This window comes from Pollicipes pollicipes, unplaced genomic scaffold (genome assembly GCF_011947565.3).
Source record: "Pollicipes pollicipes isolate AB1234 unplaced genomic scaffold, Ppol_2.1 Scaffold_3447;HRSCAF=4054_pilon_pilon_pilon, whole genome shotgun sequence".
Taxonomy (NCBI): Eukaryota; Metazoa; Arthropoda; class Thecostraca; order Pollicipedomorpha; family Pollicipedidae; genus Pollicipes; species Pollicipes pollicipes.
Window position 1 is genome coordinate 5,157,281 of NW_023596297.1, and position 20,309 is coordinate 5,177,589.

The 20,309-nt window shown below is 61.5% G+C and overlaps 1 protein-coding gene across 1 annotated transcript in view; it reads left to right on the forward strand.

Moving 5' to 3' along the window:
* The window catches only part of LOC119091519 (uncharacterized), a 93,806-nt gene that overhangs the window by 45,248 nt on the left and 28,249 nt on the right, over positions 1–20,309 (forward strand). Inside the window, exons 5-11 of the mRNA XM_037214326.1 lie at positions 1,136–1,709; positions 1,761–2,237; positions 5,843–5,961; positions 6,634–6,722; positions 8,865–12,261; positions 12,433–12,922; positions 13,091–14,060. Coding sequence (XP_037070221.1) covers positions 1,136–1,709; positions 1,761–2,237; positions 5,843–5,961; positions 6,634–6,722; positions 8,865–12,261; positions 12,433–12,922; positions 13,091–14,060 — 6,116 coding nt within the window. The remainder of the gene's footprint in view (positions 1–1,135; positions 1,710–1,760; positions 2,238–5,842; positions 5,962–6,633; positions 6,723–8,864; positions 12,262–12,432; positions 12,923–13,090; positions 14,061–20,309) is intronic.

Consider the following 20,309-nt stretch of genomic DNA (forward strand, 5'->3'; position numbering starts at 1 on the left):
CCTGGCGAGAACACGCATATTATCCGGCCCAGGAAAAAGATCTCCCAGATTGATGGCAGGCAGCCTGTGTTATGAACATTGACTTTTTTGTTCACGCGGCCGCACACGCCTCCCGCCTCGTCCGGGAAAAATGAAATGAACGCCCAATTTACGCTGCACGTGGTAGGCGTATGTTTAAACACGCTCTTTGGCCTCACAGCCGTGGGAGTTAGGTGGACCCGGCTGACCAGTTGCCACATTCTGCAGAAAATGTTGGTTCACACCAAGGTGGGCATACGAGCCCCCACAAGACCGCTGGTTCAGTCAGTCGCGGAAATCGAGCCTGCGATCGCCATAACCATCGCCAGCCATCGCCGAGCTGTGGCCGAGTCATCGCCGAGCGATCTCACGGCGTACCTTCTCCGCGGCCTTTGGTCGACCACGTTGGTCCCGGTGCTGGTAGCCTTCTTCAGCGACGTTCCCTGGCGCTGCGGATGGGATCTGCCGCCCACAGGGCTTTCCGTGATTCTACCCGCGCTCCCACCACAGAGAAAGGCCAGACCCTGACCTCCCTCACACAGGGGTGTTTCGGACAATGCCCCGCCTCGCACAGAGATGCAACTCTGTGACTGCTCCGCCTTCCGCAGACATGTCCGGGACCGAGCTCGCTCCTCCTCCCATAGAGAAATCTCCTACCTTGCTTTCCTTTTCACACATTCGTCCCCAGCCCCGTCTTCCCCCACCCATCGTTGCCAGCTCACGTGTTTACGGACTCGCAGAATGCAACCCATGTGGACCCCCGGCTACACCACCGCAGGGACGTCATAGATCATCGTCCCTTTCTCACTCTTTCTATGCACCAAAAATGTTCCCTGACCGTGTCCTGGCTCCCACAGTGGTGTCCTTGACTGTGTCACTGTCGCACAGAGGTGCTCTTTGGCCCAACTCTTCCCTCGGCACACATGCCTCAGATCCTCGCCTCCTCCCGACAGAGCTGTTTCCTGGCCATACCCTCCCTCGAGCAGCGAGGTCCTGTGACCGCGCCCTCCACATCACAGCAGTATTCTGAATCGCTCTCTGCCTTGTCCAGGAACGGTCCTGACCACGGCCGCTCTTATCACGGATGCGCTCGCTGACCGTGCCGTCGCTCCCGCAGGACGCAGCGGCGGCAGCAGCGGTCGGAGCGGCCGAGCGTCGGCTCCCTGGAGGGCAGCGAGACCGGCTTCGGCCACCGGCCCGACTTCAGCGCTAGCCAGGAGTCGGTGGGGCGGCGCGACCCGCGCCAGCCCCTCTACGCCAACGCGCCTCCCAAGCCGCGCCGCCTGACGGGCAGCCGAGAAGCGAGCAGCTCGCCCGAGCCCGGCGACCGGCTGGGCGAGATGGCCGCCGGCGCACAAGTGCCGAGCCGCCGCACGCCGGCCGAGCGCCGCACGCCCGACGCCTACGCCGCCGCGCCACCGCACGCGCGCGCCGACTACGAGGACGTGTACAACGCCAGCCTGGGCAGCGGCTCGTCGCGCGGTCGCGGCCGCGCCGCCGAGCTGCGTGCGCACGCGCGTGAGTCGTACGCCTCGAGCGCCGGCCGCAGCACGCACATGTCCGGCGAACTATGCACGCCGCCGCCAGCGTGCGACGCGCCGCGCGTCTACGGCTACCCAGAGCCGTACCCGCCGATGCTGGAGCACGGCGGGCGCGAGGCGCCGCTTGGCGCGCCGGGATACCCATCGGCGGTCGGTCGGGGCGCCGGCGGCCAGACGGCAACGCCGGTGGCGGCGCTGCCTCGGCCGCACTCGGCCGACTTCCTGGAGTGGGAGCGGCGCGCTGGCCGCCACGGGGCGCGCCTGTTGTCGCCGTCTGCCGGCGCTCCTCGGCCCAAGTCGAGCCTGGCGCGCTACCAGCCGCCGGCGCATGACTACTGGTCCGAGGAGGGCTACGCCAACAAAATGCGCCAGGCGGCCTACAGCGGCGGCATGGTGCTGCCGCCAGCGCCGCTCGATGCTCCACCACCGACGCCCCCGGCCGCGTCGACGCCGCTGGTCGGCGCGGCGACGCTCCCCGGTCACGGCGCGTCGCCGCCGCCGCCGGTCACGCACTCGCTGGGCCGCGAACTGGACCGTGTGCCGCGCGGCAGCGGGTTTATGCGCTCGGCTAGTGCGCGCTTCGCGCGGCAGAAGGCGCGAGAGCTCGACATGATGAACACCTCGCTGCCCGACGACCCCAACGACGCCAGAGAGGGCACCAGGAAGAAAATTCAGCAGGTATGTGTTTTGTGGCTGTTTGGTTGAGTCAGTAGTTCGAGGGCAAAAATATGTCCTGTGACGTAACCGAGTCCGGAAAATTTGGTGGTGCAATGAACCGCTAGATGCTGAATACGATGCCAAGACACAAAGCGCAGCTACTCGATGTATTGATTTAAGGTGCATATGTTTGTCATGACACTACTGCAGCAAGCAGTATACATAGAGAGTTGTAGTAAGCATATACATGGACTATTCAAAGTATGGAAAGCATACAGGACTTTAGGCAGATACTGCTTTCGGCTATACTGACTACCGGCATACGGCTGCTCCAGATAATCTCATCTGCCTTCGTTGTGTCTCAATGTGTTATTAAACGAATAAGAAGCATAGAGGATGACAGCATTTCAGATCTTTCCTAATGGATGGACGTTGCAATTGCACCTAAACCACTAGCAATCGCAAGCCGACATTGCAAATGCGATGGCAACCAAAACCACCCATCCCACTTTTTGTTGGTTCCATTCCCCTCGTAATGCATCCAGGTCACCGTGATGATATTATGGAGCATTACAGGTCCTTATAAGGTGAAAATTACCGCCATTTATTTTGAAAAGATGTTTACAGGGTGGAAATTTCAATCATGTCTGCCATGCCAGCTGGCAGTAGGTAAATCATAAAAACTCGGGCGAATCTCGCCTAACAGAACTTCAAAGAACTGTTACGAACGTTGGTGAAAAGATGTTCTTTTGAATGTTCGCTGCCGTCGCCATGATTTGTGGTAGCTATGGAGGCCGGTTTGGTCAGCGGCTCGAGACAGTACTCGTTGGTCGGCATCCAACACAAACGCTCGTGTTTCCTGACCAAGCAGGGGATCGTTTCCACGGGGTGGAGCATCGCTCTCTGTGTGACGCGTTTCGACCTGTCGTTGGAGAAACATTCGACTTATCCACGTGGAGAAAATTTCCGTCATTGGGAAGGCATTTGGGGGTCGGGCTCAACGTCAGGACGAATTATATCTAGTTAAGGCGATAGTACAACCACTTGCTTTTTATAAAACACTCGGCAAACTTTTGGGTGGTTATTGGTTCTCTGTGGATATTCCCCTAAACGGGGTCTGGGAAAGCCAACAGCCTGCCAGCCAACAGCACAGTGACTTGTGGAGCCAGTGCGCCCGAGCAGCGTTTACCTCCAGATAAAGTATGTGGCTTCCGCGAGGTGCATGCTGCCAAAGTCACCTTCATGCTCATTGTTGTGGCCCATACATGGCAAGTGCTAACGTCATATTGCATGTGTTTTCATCGCATAATCGAAAGAAGTAGGAGCTCAACGTCTGATGTGTTGCGTCATAGCATTCGGCTACCCTCGGGCTCCTCTGCAGCTGCCAGTGCCACAGCCGATTCGGCCTGGGCCTTTAGGGCAGACACACTCATTCGAGAGGCACTGCTAATCATGCGTGGATCAGACTACCTTCCATGCCATCGCGTCCTACCTTCCGCGTCCTACCATCGTCATACCACGCGTACCATGCGTCATACCATGCGTGTTACCATGGTTACGTCAGCAAAGATCGCTTGCCCTCTATCGCAACGATTCGGATTCATCGCGGCCCCGTCATGCGTTCTGCTCTTGTCCGCGTGTGTGTCGCGGCGTGTATGTTGCGTCATGCTGTCAGTGTAGATCGACGAAATGCGGGGCTTCTAGACGGTTTACCATTTGACGGTCTCAGGTAAAGGGAGATGGTTGTCGTGATGGGCCACATGTCATTGCCCTCCTGAAACAAGCTAAGACGCAAGAGCTTCATTAGGGCATATTAGCTTGTTAAGCCTCGCCCAGGTATGTCGCTCTTGTTGAGCCCCACTTAGGCGGCAACTTCGACAGATCTGAAATCTTTCCAAAAAAAAGATGGACTTCTATTAGATCACAGTGACAGTGAAGTAATACCGCTGCAATCATCAGACGAGTTGTGTATGCATGCGAACGGCTTAACAATTGATTTGGGACCAATCTCAATCGCTCTTATTTGCAACAGTGTTGACGCAGGCAGCGACGGTGATCTCTCCTACGTCCTCGTGATCAATGCCTGTGCGAGCAGTTATCTCGAGGGCCGAGACGTTTGCACGCGCTGATGCTGCAGCCTCACCATCAGTATGCGTTTAGTGTTTCGTAGGAAGGCGTCGTCACAGCGCTGAATACAAAGCCGTTCCGACGCAATACAAAACCATTGGCGAAGCGGGGCTCCTCGGGGCCGCTGCATTATTGCGCGTCCTTTCGTTTGTGACGGCGATGGGCGGTCGGCGGGCATGACAGAGAGACGCTGTTGTGCTCGGAGCGTAGACCGTGCTACACCCCGACATGTTCGTAGTAGGAGGCCATGCCCCAGCGGTGACCGCTCTCTGTGAGCGGGTCCGCCATCTGCGTCGCGGCGGCGCCGCGGAGACTGCAGCTCACGGGCCGCCGCTCTAGCGAAGGGGAGGAGGGGGGGGGGGGGGGGGGGGGGGGGCTCCAGCAGCCGGCGCAGCACCTGGTGACAATGGCCGCGCGACCGTTCCCATGACCTTGGCGGGCTCGGCGCCGGGTCGGTCCCCGCTGTGTCGAGCCGGCCCCCGGTCGGTGGGGTCCGGGTGGATGCTCTTCGTGTCTGCTAAGGCGCGCCGGCCTCACCGGAGGGCAGAGGCCGTGTGCTGCCGGCCGCCGCGCCGCCGGCAGAGAGCCGTGCAGTCAGCTGAGCCTGCACGTTGTCCAGTGTCATCTGATTCAGCCCCGGTCGGCACGCCGGCCATGCCGGATCGTACGGTCAGGAATGTTCCGCGAAATGCCGCCGGGATTTGCCGTGACGTCACGGCGGCCCGTCAGCTGGACGGCTTCCGTTCAATGCTACCTGGCCTGGCCAGTTGGTGCGGCTGCGGAAGGCCTGGCCAGTCGGCTGCGGAAGTCGAGGTGAATTGACCTCTTTAGTGGCGGGGCTGTTGCGTAATTGTTTATAGCTCGCTGTTGGGCTTCAAGGTGTGTGTTGTGCCGCCTTCCTGTCGTTTTGGGCTCCCGTGCACCTGTTATCGTGTCGGTTGACTGGACTTTATGGCCGGGTGCTTGGAAGCCCCGCCAATGTTGCGTCTGGTTCCCTGAGCCGATGCGACCAGAGCGGGGGTTTAAACAATTTTGTGGCTGTCGCATCGTCCCAATTAGCATGGATCTGCGTACAGATAACTTTTAGGTCCGCTCTTGATCTCGGGAAGCGCGTTATTGACATGCATCGGTTGTGTAGACAAGGTGGAAAGCCAAGAGGCTTATCCTCCCAGCATAGCTCGTAGGCAACGGCCTCCTTTGTCTTTTTCGTCGGCCATCGTGACTAAGTCTATTGTCTTCGAGCTGCTCCCTTGTTCTCCGCCAGCATTCCTACGGCCTCCCATTCCTCCGTCGTTGGGTCCGTTTTGAGGCAAGCCGTCCAAGCCGGTTCTTGGCCGCTGCGTGTTTGACCTTGCTGCCCGGACTGCGCGTGCTTGCTGTACACTCACCACGCCGCACGCACCATGGCCGTGCACCTAACGTGTACCGCATCTGATTGTTGACGCGCCGCCGACCACGCGAACGTGTGCCGCCCGCCTTACCCCGCTCTCTGTCGGCAGCGGGAGGAGTCGATGAAGCGCCTTCTGGAGTGGAAGCAGAGGATGCTGCAGTCGCCGCTCACCCGCAAGTCGGCCAAGCTGACGGACGCGGCGCGTTTCCCGCCGGACCAGTACCGACGGTGAGGTCCAGCGCGGCCGTCCGCGCTCACCCCTGAGTGCCGAGCGACCAGTGAGAGTGACGGCTCGCCTGGCCGTCCAGCCGGCCAAGGTGTAACATGTTCACGCTTTCCTTGTGTGAACTTAATTTCCCGGACCGTGACAGTAGTTGCTGGTGCTTGCTTCGACTACTGATAATGGGTCTTGAACAACGCTGGGAATGGTTATCGATGCATGAGATTCGAAGGTCATCTGCTTATTATTTGCTCTAATTAGTATAAAAGTTAAACCAAAAAGGTCAAGCAAGCCGTTAATCGGCACCAATTAACGCGTCCTAGCGTTGAATATTCCATCTATTGTTCCATACTACCGCAGTTTGTGGTTCGCCAAGGCCTGAACCACAAGTAATCGGTGTGATTCATCGCTGTTGGTTTCAAGGACTGCGCTGATCGATGCTGTCCTTGACTGTGGCCGACGAGGCCGCAACAGGCAACTCACTTGTCTCCTTCCATCGTCCTGGGAGCATCGAACAACGCTATTTCTACGCCCGACTATTGAAATTAGCATGCATTGTTCGCCTGGTGCCCAGTCCAACATTCCCAGCCAGAGGTCGCCGCACCTCTCCGTGTTCCGAGGTGTCGCCCCGCCGCGAGGCCTTCCCCGCGGCTCGCTTATCCGGTGTCGATGATCTCCAGGAGAGTGCGACAGGAACTGGAGCGGAGCGAGGGGGCGCGGACGCCGCGGCCGCAGACCGTGCACGGTCTTCCCGAGCCGGACAGCGGAGGTAGGCACGGCCGGCCCGAGCCGGACAGCGGAGGTAGGCACGGCAGGCCCGAGCCGGACAGCGGAGGTAGGCACGGCCGGCCCGAGCCGGACAGTGGGGGTAGGCACGGCAGGTCCGAGCCGGACAGCGGAGGTAGGCACGGCCGGCCCGAGCCGGACAGCGGAGGTAGGCACGGCAGGTCCGAGCCGGACAGCGGAGGTAGGCACGGCCGGCCCGAGCCGGACAGCGGAGGTAGGCACGGCAGGCCCGAGCCGAAGCCGAGCCGAGCCATGTGGAGTCACAGGTGGAATCACAGGTGGAGTCACAAGTAGAGTCACAGGCAGAGTCAGGATTGCAATCACACGCAGTATGCAGATCGAGTATACCACACGGTTTCGGATCAGATCTATACGTTCTCTCACGAGGGCCGCGCAGGATCCTCGCCACCAGTCGAAGGGAGGCAAGCCAACATCTTGCCCAGTATGAAGTCATCGGAAAGAGTGTGGATTGAGTAAGCACGGCTCCCATACAGGGGCCCAGTCAGGGCTGCCGGCGCCTACTCTGCTTCTCAGGGAGTACATATGGAGCCTTGCACTGTCGACACGTGGCCGGGCCGAGATTTGGTCGCAGTGCAGAGCCGGGCGGACATCTCAGTTTTCCGCTGATGACAGTGTCACGCGCTGTTTTCCCGCTCGGTGACCTTACAATAACCCTGCCGAAAATCTGGTGGCAGTCTGCTAACTGGACGACGAGAGAGTTGTAAAGTCTGACTCGAGAATACCCGACCGAGGTCATCGGTGGATCCCTTAACCAGGAACAGATTGCACGACTCGTCTGGACAAGGAATGTATGTGACCAGGCCTGGTTTGTGTTCCGATAGGATCTGGTAAGGTTTATGGCCCGGACTGCAAACCGGTAAGGTGGGTCATGCCCGCCGATCGTGGCCACTCCAACATTTTTGGAGTGAGGCGGCCCGGATTATGCCGCAGCGCACGCCTTAAGTGCTGTTGCTGGGGTGTCAGTGCCGCATGCAGTGTTCGCGCGCCGGTGTCGGCGTCCCAGTCCTCTTCAGAAGCCCTCGCCAGAAGGTGCTGATTTGTGGTGCAGTGTGTGAGGATCGCGACCCTGTGAGATAAGCAGTCCGCCACGCGGCGCGCAGCAGCGTGGCTCGCTGTTGGCGTGGAGGCTCTGACGTGTCCGTACGGCTCTATGCCTCGTCCGTAGCGTGCAGACACCAGCGAATCCCTGGGCGTCAGTGCTTCGCCGTTGCGTGGATCGCTTCAGCGAACTGTGCACTCTGTGGTTTGACGCTGGTGGGGGATACTAACCAAACTAGGCGGCCGTGCGGTCAACTGTAGAGCGGGATTGACTAACCGAGCCGGACGCTTGTGAGACCCAGTTTGGCGAGGGGAGGGTTATCAGATCGCTTGCATGCTTGCTTCGACGCTCTGGTAAAGGGACCAGCGTGCGCTAACGATTCTGCCGTGCCCTGTGTGAACCAGCGTAGAGTGGCGGCTTGACTAGATTGAGCACCGCAATTTGGTGGATATTTCAACGGCAGGTTTGCTGATCCCTTTTCCGGCTCGAGACATCTGTTCAAATTCGTGCGTAGTGTTTCAGCAAGAGCAAGTAAAAAAAAAAACGCTGTTCAATGCTCAGTTTGACGAGTGCAATGATCAGAGTATGTCTGAAGCAACCGATCCAAATGAACAATCCAGCATATCTCGTGAAACCCCAGAAGTAACGTCCATATATTCAGGCCGAGTCTTGAAGAGCTAGTTGCGTTCCTGATAGGGACCTCTTATCTGCTCACTCAAAACAAATTTATCTGTCACTCAAGAGTACCTTTGTGGCTGGGTAGTTTCAGAAAGTCCTTCTGCATGCAATGATTCTGGCCGAACGGACACACGGCAATGGGCGTGGCGGGTGGCGCTATCAATCGTGGCTGGTGACTCCATCCGACGGCTTAGTGGTGAGGTGGCTAGCAGCGATCCTTATCCCGCCTCTCAACTAACCCTGTTGATAGCGCTGCATCTGTGCCCATTGCCTCCGCTTCTACTAACACCTGCGTGGAGGAAGATTTCGCTCGCCCTCAGCTTTCTCACTCGACTAAGCCTCTGGACGGCGCGGATGCAAGGCTGAAGTTCCCTCTCCGCTCGACAGATGGCAGGGACTCGGAATTCCTGCCGCCGCCGGCGCAAGACTATGTGAACCTGTCGTACCGGCTGGGCGACGGCGACCCGTGGGCGGCGGCCGGACAGCGCGGTCGCTACTCGCCGGCGCGGCCCGGCTCGGGCGTGACGTCACCGCTGCACGAGGTGCGGCGGGACGGGCTGGCGCCGCGGAAGCCGGACAACCGAGCTACAGCCTGCAGCCACGACGCCGGCCGTGGCCCGCCAGCGCGGCTTAAGACTGAGATGGACTTCCGCAACTTTGATAAGTCAGCCGGCCAGCTGCCCAGCGACGGCTTTCAGCAAGCCCACAGCCAGTACTACTCACAGAAGGACAAGTACCACCACGAGCTGCACAACTACGATCACTTCTACCCGACCAAAGAGAAGGTGGCAGTGCAGCGGTGCGGCGCGGGCGGCGAGCCGGCCGGCACGCCACCCGCCTGCCTGCCACCGCTGCTTACCGCCCGCCAGCTGGACGTCGGCGCCCTCAGCGAGTTATACCGCCCCGAGAGCGCCACACTGGGAAAACACTCGGACAGCGGCTATGACACGCTGCGCGCCGAGCTGACGGCGGATGAGGCGCCGGTGCGCGCCCCGGCGGGCCGCTCCGGCGGCCGGCGCGCCCCGCCGCCCGAGCCGAGGAAGGGTGCGGCGGCCGGCTGGCCGGCGGTCGGCTGGCACGTGGACGATGCCGACCGGATCGACGAGTCCCGGCTGGTGAAGGAGTTCAGCTACGAGTACGTCCGGCCAGAGAAGAAAGAGGAGCCGGTGCCCATCAAGGTGCCCCCGAAGGTGATGCCGAAGAGAGCGGCGGCGCAACCGAGGCAGGAGAGTCCGGCCAAGCAGGACGACTCGCCTCCCAGGAACCTGGTGCAGGAGCGAATCAAGGCGTTCAAAAGTCGTCTGGATGAGTCCATGGCGACTGAAGAACAGATGGAGCGGCCCCTGCGCCCTGTCAGACCGCAGGCAGAGGTGGCTGAAGCCCAAGTATCCCAGCTGAAGACGCCCCCGGCCGACTTTCGAGAGACAGAAGTCACGACAGTGACAGCGTCCGAGGCGCAAGTCACGGCCATCCGCAGCTTGAACGCGTCGCTGAAGACCGGCGGCAGGGAAGCCATGTCCCAGGAGGATACGCTCCAGCAGGACCGATCACTTTCTATCTCGGACGGCAGCGCAGCTAACAGCCTGGAGCTGCGCGATATTCGCAGCCCGCAGGATATCATCGACTCGCGCAAGTCACGCAGCAACATCAGGAAGTTCGCGCTCGAGGAGGACTCGGAGGCACGCGGCGCGCGCGACCCGCCGCAAAACGCGTCGTCCGTGGAGGACCTTCTGGCCCGGTTCGAGGGAGAACGACCGTCGAGGAATGATTGGGCCCCGACTCGGGCTGAGACCGTGCACGACCTTCGCCATGACGGCAGCGACTCAGACGTGACCGACGACCAGATGGTGCACTCTGAGCCGAGCTTACTGGGAGTAACGGGTGTGCTGGGCGAGCTGCGACGGTCGGCGGACCGGCACGGGCCGGCCGAGGCGCTCTGGCACCCGGCCGGGTCCGCGGACGCCCGGCGGGATCCTGCCTCCACAGCGGAGACACAGCAGGCCGTCCCGAGGGCGCCAGAGGCGCGCTGGGAGCCGGTCGCCGCTGCCGAGGCCGCTGGTGGCTCGGATACCGCCATTACGCGGTTCGGTCCGGATGAGGGCGCAGCGCCGGCGGGGGTGGCGCTCGGTCGATCGCCCTGGCGCCCGGAATCGCGCGCGCCTCCCGCCGTGCCGCCCAAGCCGGCTCGGCCGACTCCTGGTGGGCCGGCGGCAGCTCCCATCTACGCCAATCAGCCGCCGCCGGGCTCGCTGACGCTGAACACATTGACGGAGGACCAGTACCTGCCGATGAGTCCGCCGCGCAAAATGTCCGAGCCGGCGGCGGAGGCGGCGGTGCACTCGCGTCAGTCGTCAGCGAATCTGCCGCCTCCGCCGGTCGCGCCACCGCCACCGCCACCGCTGCCAGCGCGCGGGCCACAACCCGGCCGCTCCGAGGAGGCCACCTACATGGAGATGAACGCCAATGTGCTCAACCTCAGCTTCGAGGCGTCGCAGAGCATGTTCAAAAAGCTCTCGAACCACGGCGTGTTGAACGAGCCGCACCGGTACTCCGAGATTCCGCCAGTGGGACAGCAGTACGAGTACATGCTTCCAGGAGTGCCGGGAGGCGAGCCCGTCTACATGGAGGTGCCGTCCGAGAACGGCGACACCAAGAGCCCTAGCAAAGCGCCGCCAGCCGACACCAAGATCGACAACAAACGCAAGGCCGAGACCAAGAAGCTCAAGGGCGAGAAGCGCAAGTCGGAGAAGAAGTCGAGCTCAGCCGACAGTTCGGCATCGGACGCCGACGACGAGGGCTCCAAGGAGACGGATAGGCCGCGCAATCGACGCTTCAGCCTGTCGGACACGTTCCGGCCGGCCTCTTACTACCTGCAGATGCACGACCAGCGCGAGCACCCCGACTCGTCGGACAGCGACCTCGTCTCACCACCGCCCATCCCTATGTCGCCGCCACCAATGGACGAGCTGCAGCCGGGCGCCGACGCGACGTTCAGCTACGATCAGGCCGAGGCCGAGGCGCCGCCGTACTTGCTAAACGCGCTGCTGGCGGCGCACTCGGCGCAGATGACGTCGGTGGGCGGGCAGCAGGTGGTGACCGAGCTGGCCGGACCGCGTGGCTCCGTCTCCAGCCAGGGCTCGTCACAGGACAGCCTGGCGCGGCTGGCGGCCGACATCGTGTCGCGCCGCTCGCAGGACTCCGGCTCACTCGACAGCGTTCCCATCAAGCAAGAAAAGACGCCATCTGTCGAGAGCGTGCGTAACGACAAGTACAAACGTCGCCCGGTGGTGGACGAAATGGCGCTGATGACCGTATCCGAGGACCCGCACGTGCTCCGTTCAGAAGAGCACTATCCCGGCGTCGTGTTGGCCGCCGGACAGCCGCGCTCTCTGCTCTCTGAAGAGAAATATCCGGTGCAGGATAACAGCGGCTACATGACGATGACGCCACCCCGGTCGCTGCAGAAGTGCCCGCCACCGGCGCCGCCCAAGCCAGGCACACCGCATCAGACGTACGAAAATCTGCCGACACCGCGGTCTCGTATGCCGTCCGAAGTCTCGATACACACGCTGATGTCGGTGACTTCCGCCGACAGTCAGCTGGCTGTGGTAAAGCGCGAGAGCTTCAGCTCGCTGACAAGCATCGAACTGACACCGGTCAAGAGCCCCGAGTTTCAGTCAGATTTTGCGCGCACCTTCCGCGACGAGGCGGCGCAGGAACCACCCCCCGAGCGTGCGCCACCCCCGCCGCCGGGCGTGCCGGCCGGCCGCGCGCCACCGCCGCCACCACCACCGGCGCCGCCGCCGCCGCCGCTGCCGCCGACGCCGCCAGAGGCCGCCGCCGCGCCGCCGCCGGCGCGCGAGACTGGCGCGCGTCCCCGAATGCCGCGCACACAGCTGTCGCCGCGCGAGCCACCGGCCGCTGCCACGTCCCTCATCGACCACCGGCGCGGCAGCTCCAATATCTCGGTGAACTCGGCCACGTCAACGGGCAGTGACGGCCGCGCGCCTTACTATTACTCGGACTTGGCGGCGGCGGCGGCACTGCAGGAGCGGCCGTCGCGCGCGAGGCCGCAGCTAAACAACCAACGCGAGCTGGACGCCAGCAAGCGGCCCGACATCGGTCGCAAGGTGAATCAGATTAGCTCGCCGGAAGAGCGGCTGGTGCAGGTGGGGCGCATCGCCGCGCAGCTACGTGACTCGGTCGAGTACCTTGAGGTGCAGAAGTGGTCTGACCTGGACGAACGCAACGTGTACGACTCGGACACGCTGAAGAAGGCGCGCCGCCGCTCGCACACACCCGACTCGAGCGACCAGTCGGTCCGCAACATTTTCCCCGACGGTCTGCGCGTGAAGAACGAGGAGCCGAGCGGCCCGGCGCTGTCCCACCACCGGCGCACGCGCTCACTGGAGGGCCTGCTGGAGGAGACACCGCGCACGCGGCAGGCCGGCCCGCCGCTCCGGCTCGACCCGCCGTCAGTGGGCGGCGCCGCGGCCAGCCAGGCCGCCCGCCACCGCTCCCGCACTCCCGACTTCCTGTCATCTGGCGCGAGCGAGTTCGAGCGCGACACACGGCCGCGCTCTCACACGCCCGACGTGCTCTCCTCGCGACAGCGCTTCGATCCAGCGACGCCGCGGCCAGACGAGGGCGCCTCACTGTCAACGGGCCCGCGCGCCGAGCCGGCGCCGTATCGGCCCGAGGACCGACCGCCGATGCCGCTGCCACGCTCCGAGATCGTGCGCTCGTCTGGCGAGCCGCCGCCGTACCGCGCGCCGCCGCCGGCCGCATCGCCGGTGGTGCCTCACGCGGCCGGCGTCGCAGCTGATTCGCGTCTTGGCGGTGCCATTGCCGCCGGCGCCGGTGCCGACGCCGGCTGGTGCGGTGAGCGGCAGCGGCGCGAGTCACCGCGCCACGCCAGCCTCCGCCACGCCCAGTCGATGGAGAGTCTGGGCCCGTCCGAGCGACGCGTCGAATCGCCGCCGTCAGACGGCGCCGACCCGCGCCGTGTGGCGCGTGGCGCCCTTTACGTGAACGAGCCGATGCGCCAGCGGTACCAGGAGCGCGTTGGCTGCCGGTCCACCGATGACGTACGCTACGAGCGGCTGGTGCAGCGCTCGGAGACGCTGGAGCGCACCAGATGTGGCCGCACATACCTGGAGCAGTACGACTGGGACGAACGGGACGAACAGTTCCGCCCCAGCGAGTCGCCCGAACAGCTCAGGCCGCACCCTTCCAGTCAGCAGCCTTTTTTAGGCGATGGCCTCCCTCCGTCTTTCGAGATTGACCGCGAGGAACTGCGCCAATGGGACCTGCTGTCCTCGGCGCCTCTGGTCGATGAACGACGACGAGGGAGGCCAAAATCTGTCCCCGACCTCTCCCGGCCCGTGGCCAAGCTCGCGCCGCCCGCTTACAGCCGCGACTCGTCCCCGGCCCCCACCGCCCCTCTCCCCTGCATCCCGTCGCAGTCACACGCCGACTCTGCCTCCGTCCTGTCCCCCGCTCCCGACGCTGCTGCCGCCACCGCCACCTCTACAGATGGCGCCACCGCCACGCCCAAGACGTCGCCAACGGAAACGAACGCAGGTCAGTCTTGCGACGCTGTCGCTGCCAGGCTCCGTCAGACGCCAACGGGGCCGTCAACGCGGTCAGTTGTCCGGCATGTGCCTTTGAGCGTGGTCGCTCGTGCGGCACGGTGACGGGCACCCTCCTGATTCAGACCGACAGCGGCCGGCCGCGGGGCGATGCATGAATATTCATGGCTCGCTCCGGTGGCGCAGCGACCGCAACGGACCGACGGCCGACGCGCGCTCCGCCGACGGATCACGATCGACGGCTCCGATATGATGGCGGGTCGGCGTGATCGCGCTCCGGTCCCGCTCCTCCGGTTCGGGACTAATTAAAATTCCGGAAGAACGTGTTCGATTGTGTCTAATGGACGCGCTTGATGCGCCAGGCGCGTCTGCTCAGACTTGGGGAGGACGTCGCGTGTACGTAATGGGATTTGTGTCTCGTCCCAGTCCACAACTGCCGAATTCAGGTCATCTTCACAAAGGCTGTCACGTCTCCTCCCGCGCCACGCGTGGAGACGTCCGTTGCACTTTATCACCACCGAAATCCGAGCTAAGCCGGCGAACTGCGCCGGTCCGCCGACGGACGGGGGCGGCGAGGGCCCGCCAGCGGACGCGGCCGGCGAGCTTCGATGAGAGGGCAGGCGGGGCGGCACGGCCGCCCCGATCTGATCGGAGCAGCTTTCCGGACCGCTAATGGTGCGGGCAGGACCGCCGGCTCCTCCCCCGCCTCGCCCCGCCCCGGCCGGCCCGCCAGCCGACCGCCGGCGCCCGATCCAGTGCGGCGGCCGCTGGAGTGACCAGGACGCGCCCTAGGACATTTGCGGAGTCGGACACAGCCTTTTGCACTGTCGGGGAGGGAGTCAAAATAACCGAATAATTACCGCCATGCGTGCTGGGCTCTTTGTTTGTATTGTCATTAATTCCTTTCCTTGATCGGTGTATAATTCGGGTCTCTTACGACACATGCAACTGGTCGGGCCAACAAGGTTGCGACCTTTCACCTCGGTTGGCATGGTAACCTGTCCACGCTGGGGCCAGTGGGGCCGGGTGACCCACGATTGCGAGTTTCGGTTTAGTTAGGCACGTCCATCGCGCTCTGCCCTGCGCTTAGGCAAAGCTGACTGCGAGATTGATGGACTCCAGATTCCTGGCGGCGCGGCCGCGGCTTAAAAAGTGGGACATTCCTTTCGAAACATAGGCACCGATATACGAGAACTCATTCATCCACTTAAAAAAGAGGCCTGCGCTCAGTCGCCGGACGACATTGCGACCCGTGTCGTAACGGCCGTCTACTCCGGACGGCCCAACATTCCAATCCGGCCTGCGGGGGTGTCGGACGGGCCACTGCCACCAGCCTCGTCTGGCCAGGAACACGCCACGGAGCTGGTTCGGAGCACTTAACACGCGCTCGGGTGGGAGGGGGGGGGGGAATTGACCCCCGAGGGTTTTTCCAGAATGGGTTCCGAAAGGCGTAGTCTAGTCACACCTTTTTGTAGAAAATTGAATAGCGGATCGTTTGGCATAAAGATTTAGATGTACCTTGTAAGATCACTGACCTATGGTAGGTCAAAGTCAGGTCATGGTTTCAGCGAAGGCAATTTCTGGGGAATCGTCCAATCTGATATAATAACGGAGTGTTTGACGAAGCCATACATCTCTGATATGCTTTCTTAGGTACCACAAATAATGAATGAGCATATTACATTGACCTAAGGTCAAGTATAAAGGTCAGACCAAGGTGAAAAACCTACCTGATTTATTAATCTAGGGCTTCCTGTATGGGAAAGCTTGTGATGCTTATTTCGTACTTATTGACGGCAGGAACCGCATTATACATCTTCCATTGATTTCTTAAAAGTTAGACAAGGTCACCGACCTAAGACAACCCGGGCCAACATTTTGTTTTACGAACATACTGCCTAGCGCAGTGTTTGTCGCTTATTCAGATGCAAAACTCAGAGCAGTCTTGTATAATTTTGGTCACTAGGATCTTCAAAAGGTCAAACAAGGTCACTGACATCAAATGGGCTTGTGAATTTTTGCTTAGAAACAGTTGCTTAGGTTCTGGGACACTTCAGAAACCAATCTAGAATTTTAACTTGTTTGACCTTATTTGACCTGAAGGTCATGACCTAGGAAGCTCAAACTTTGACCTGAGTGTTTCCACGTACAGGTCAAGACGCCCTGTAAATTTGGCGCCCCTAGCTTTCTTAGTTCCCGAGATCTTAGTGGAGGGTCAAATTGCCCCACCCCCACCCCACCCCCCACCCCACCCGAGCGAAGGGTGTCTAGCCGGCCACCCGAGCGCGTGCTAAAGCACGCCCGGAGCACACGCCGGCCAGATCTCGACCAATTCCGGGTCGGCGGCCTGGAGCATGGGCTGCGCACGCCGGCTCACGAGCTGGAGCTGGAGCGCGGCCCCGGGTATGGTCTGGGAACGTTCCGGGCACGTCCCAGTTGCGCGGTCTGAAGCACATCACCGTACCCCCTCGCCCTAACCTAGACCCTGACCCCTGGAGACTGGACGGCAGGCTCGTGTCGTGACGCGGAAGCACTGTAGACACGGCAGGCTCGTAACTCTGGTGACGAGTAGAACCTGCTCAACGCGGCTGCGTTCCCGAGATGGGACCGTTGGGAAGTTGAGGACGGTGCTTCGATTTGTAACTCGAGATTCGAAGTTTCTTTTAGGGAATGAGCAAGATACATGGTCTGAAATGAAAGCAAAGGCACCAGAAATAACTTTGTCAGGTGTTTCAACCACAGTGCATAATAACTAATGGCGTATGCATCATGCACTTCGAACGTCCGCTTAGAAAAGAGGCTTGATCAGATTTGCATGTGATGTAGCTGGCCGCGGCTGCAGGTGAAACGCATAGATTTGTGTTGGCTAGAGTGCGTTGGCTGGAATTCATAGATTTGAGAAATTTTCCTGGTCTCACGGGAAGGGCGGATGAGAACGACATGGTCGGTTGTCGCCTGGATCCAGTGTTGACGCTGTTCCCCGCTGTCTTGGCACATGTCCGGAGCCATCTTGACCGTGCAGGCATGCCGGTGCAGTGAGGAAGATTGGCGTGTTCCATTTGGCTGCCGGGCGGGGCGAGGCGGACGTTAGCCGTACAAAAAAAACAGGACTAGCGTTACACGCTTCCATTAGGTGATGAAAACCCCGAAGCTTGCCTGCGCGAAGGTCAGCGCTAGATATTGAAGCCAGGCGTTCAACAAAACAGGAAGTGAAACTTTGGTGGCTCGACGGGGCAAGCCACGTGGTGTCATGTTAGAGCTCGACGGGACAAACCACGTGGTGTCATGTTAGAGCTCGACGGGACAAACCACGTGGTGTCATGTTAGAGCTCGACGGGACAAACCACGTGGTGTCATGTTAGAGCTCGACGGGACAAACCACGTGGTGTCATGTTAGAGCTCGGCGGGACAAACCACGTGGTGTCATGTTAGAGCTCGGCGGGACAAACCAGGTATTAAAATGTTGGGGCTCGGCGGATCAATGCTGGTCACCATGGCCGACGTCGCGAAAGCTATTGCTGCGAAATGCTTTTGTCTTCGACCCAGCGTTGATGGCGTCTCCAGCGGATGAGACACAGCTCTGACATCAACCGTCTGGCGGGCACTGCAATTCTTAAAGCCCTGCCGGCAAATGGATCGTCCAATCGATGTCGCGCATCGAGGACTTATCACTGAAGCCTGTTGGAGCCTTTCGAGGCTCCAAAACCGCGTTCGTGCTGTTCAGTGGCGTCAAAGGGACAGAAACGGCCGGCTAAAGACGCTGGAAGTTTCACGGCCCGTACGCTCCATCGCCGCCGCGCTGACGGTACTGACGCTGGAGACGACGTGGCCACTACGCTTATGCAATGCCGGAAGCATGCGTTAAGGAGAAATGAAGGCCGGCAAAATGGAGCAAACTTTGGGTGATTGCTTTTCGGAACAGATGTCCTGGCAACTCTGCAGATCGTTGGTGGCAAACCTCCCTCGGTGGCAAGTCGGGACATATCTGCCGTCTGGTGCTGGTGTAGGCGTCGGCGGGACGGGGCGGGACGTTCGGTGTTCGTGTGTGGTCTCGGTCATTCAGCGCCACCGCCTCACATTCCTCGCGGCGTCCGGCGAGCGATGCGGGCCTGCTTAAGTGCATTCACTGCTCTGACAACAGCTGACGAACGCGGCACGGCCGGCGAGGGCCGAATCTGGGTCAGCGTCGGGCGGCGGACAGTTGGGTCGAGACGCGCCGACTCCTCCCCGCTCACGGACCGCTGTCGGCGCCGGCGCCGGCGCCGGCGGACGTTGCGTCGTCGCAACTCTGATGACGTCGCGTCCGGATCCGCAGCTGCTCCCGGCCGACGGGCCGCTGCCGGCGTTGGCCGGAGCACACCCGGGGTCCAGCTACGCCCCGGCGGATGGCCGTCGGTGAAATGGAGAGCTGGTGCTTACGGCGGCAGAGCGGCGGCATAGCGTGGGTGCCGGGAGGTCTATCGGCTGGAAGATGTGTGGCCACCTCCCTGGCTTGGTGGCGTCGTCGACGTCGTTACATGGAGTGGGTGGTGTCATTAGCCCACTGGCTGGCGAAGATCGCTCGTTGCAGGCTGCTAGCGAAATAATTGCAAGTTCAACGCCTTGCGAAGCGGTCTTATGGGGGATGTCTCCCAACGACTATCGCTCGTCTTCCCTGTGGAAAGGTTTTGCTGGTGCGCAGAGAGAATTGGATGCACGGGTCGGACTGTGTCCGAACTTGGCGCGGTCTGGCCGGCTCTCGGCGGATGACCTGCATGTCGCCTCTGACAGGGCAGGGCGGGCGGTGGCTCCAGCTCTCCCACCGTCTAGACGGAAGGGTTGGCTTGTAGGTTTTGTTCTTTAGTCCTACGATACGCCGCTGGGGCATTGCCTGTCCCAATCACCCAAATTTAATAGTACAAATCTGTAAATGACGACTTAACCGACGTGTCTCGAGGGAGCAGTTACTCTCATTACCCATGAGTTTTACAAACATAGGTTTCCGACTCCTCACGGCCAGCCTCCATTATAGAACGATTTGGCGGTCAGCGCCGCCACACAACATCGGTCATCGTTACTGTGCGCTAAGTCATGTGACACTCGGTCATTTGTCCGCACGCCTGTCGCACGCTGCTCCGCGTGCACGGGACACCACGCGCCAGAACAATGGGCCGGGGTGTCGGTCCGGCGGTAAGCGCCGACAGGTATTTCATGCGGCCCAAACGGGTCGGCTGACATGGCCAGCATCCCCGCCACAATGCTCGTGTCATGACAGGCTCGAATTCCGCGTGGTTCCGGACGCTCGTCGCACTGACCTACATTTCCGGCGGCCTTTTCTGCGCTGATGCGAGGATTAGTCGTCGACCATAAGCGTCAAGTGGCACGGTCTCGTTAGGGCGATAGCGCCGGATGAAATATGACAGTCGCGTCTCCGCCGTCGCGCCGCATATGTAACGAGCGCCGCACTGGCCGCGGCACTGCGCCACCGACGCGCCGCTAACTAGACGGAGGCGAGACGTCGCCGAAGTATGCCATCTGCATTGTGAAACCGACTCGGTCGCGGCAAAAACGGCGGCCGTTCGGCCTGGTGGCGGGGTCGCCGGGTTTTTCTCGGCCCTTCGCGGCAGGTTGGCCCGCTGGGGGACGGCTGACAGGGCCTCCAAGGAGGGCGCAGGACACCGGCCGCACGCCCGCTGGACTCCGGCGGCGGCCGCACGCCCGGCGGACTCCGGCGGCGGCCGCACGCCCGGCGGACTCCGGCGGCGGCCGGCCGCGCCATGCCGCCACCCGTCCGCCGTCGGTGGCGCGCAATCTGCTGCCACGAGGCCGTCGCCTTAAAATGAGAATGCCGCGACCGTCTGGGGACCGTCGAACTGGCGGATTTACGTTGGATGGCGGTGCTCGACGAGAAGACCATGGGATCGTCGTGAGCGAATGCTTAGGTTCGATTGGTGTCCAGGGCTGCATCTGCATGTAGATGTGGTGTCGCTCCGAGGTCCGCCATGACCGCCGTGACGAGATCCTGTCGCCGATGCTGGTGTACCGTAGATCCTCCCGCCGGTGTCGGTGTACCGCAGCCGGTCTGATCACAGCGGCTTAGAGCGGGGCGGCGTCTCTCTCCGGGCCGCTCGCGCCAGCGCGGGACCCTCAACCGGCCTGATAACGCCGGCCTCGCCCCGTCGGCCGTTCCCATTAGCGGTTTGTGTCCACACTCGCCTGTCATCCGCGTCGACGCGGAGACAGCAGAGCGATGACCCGCGGA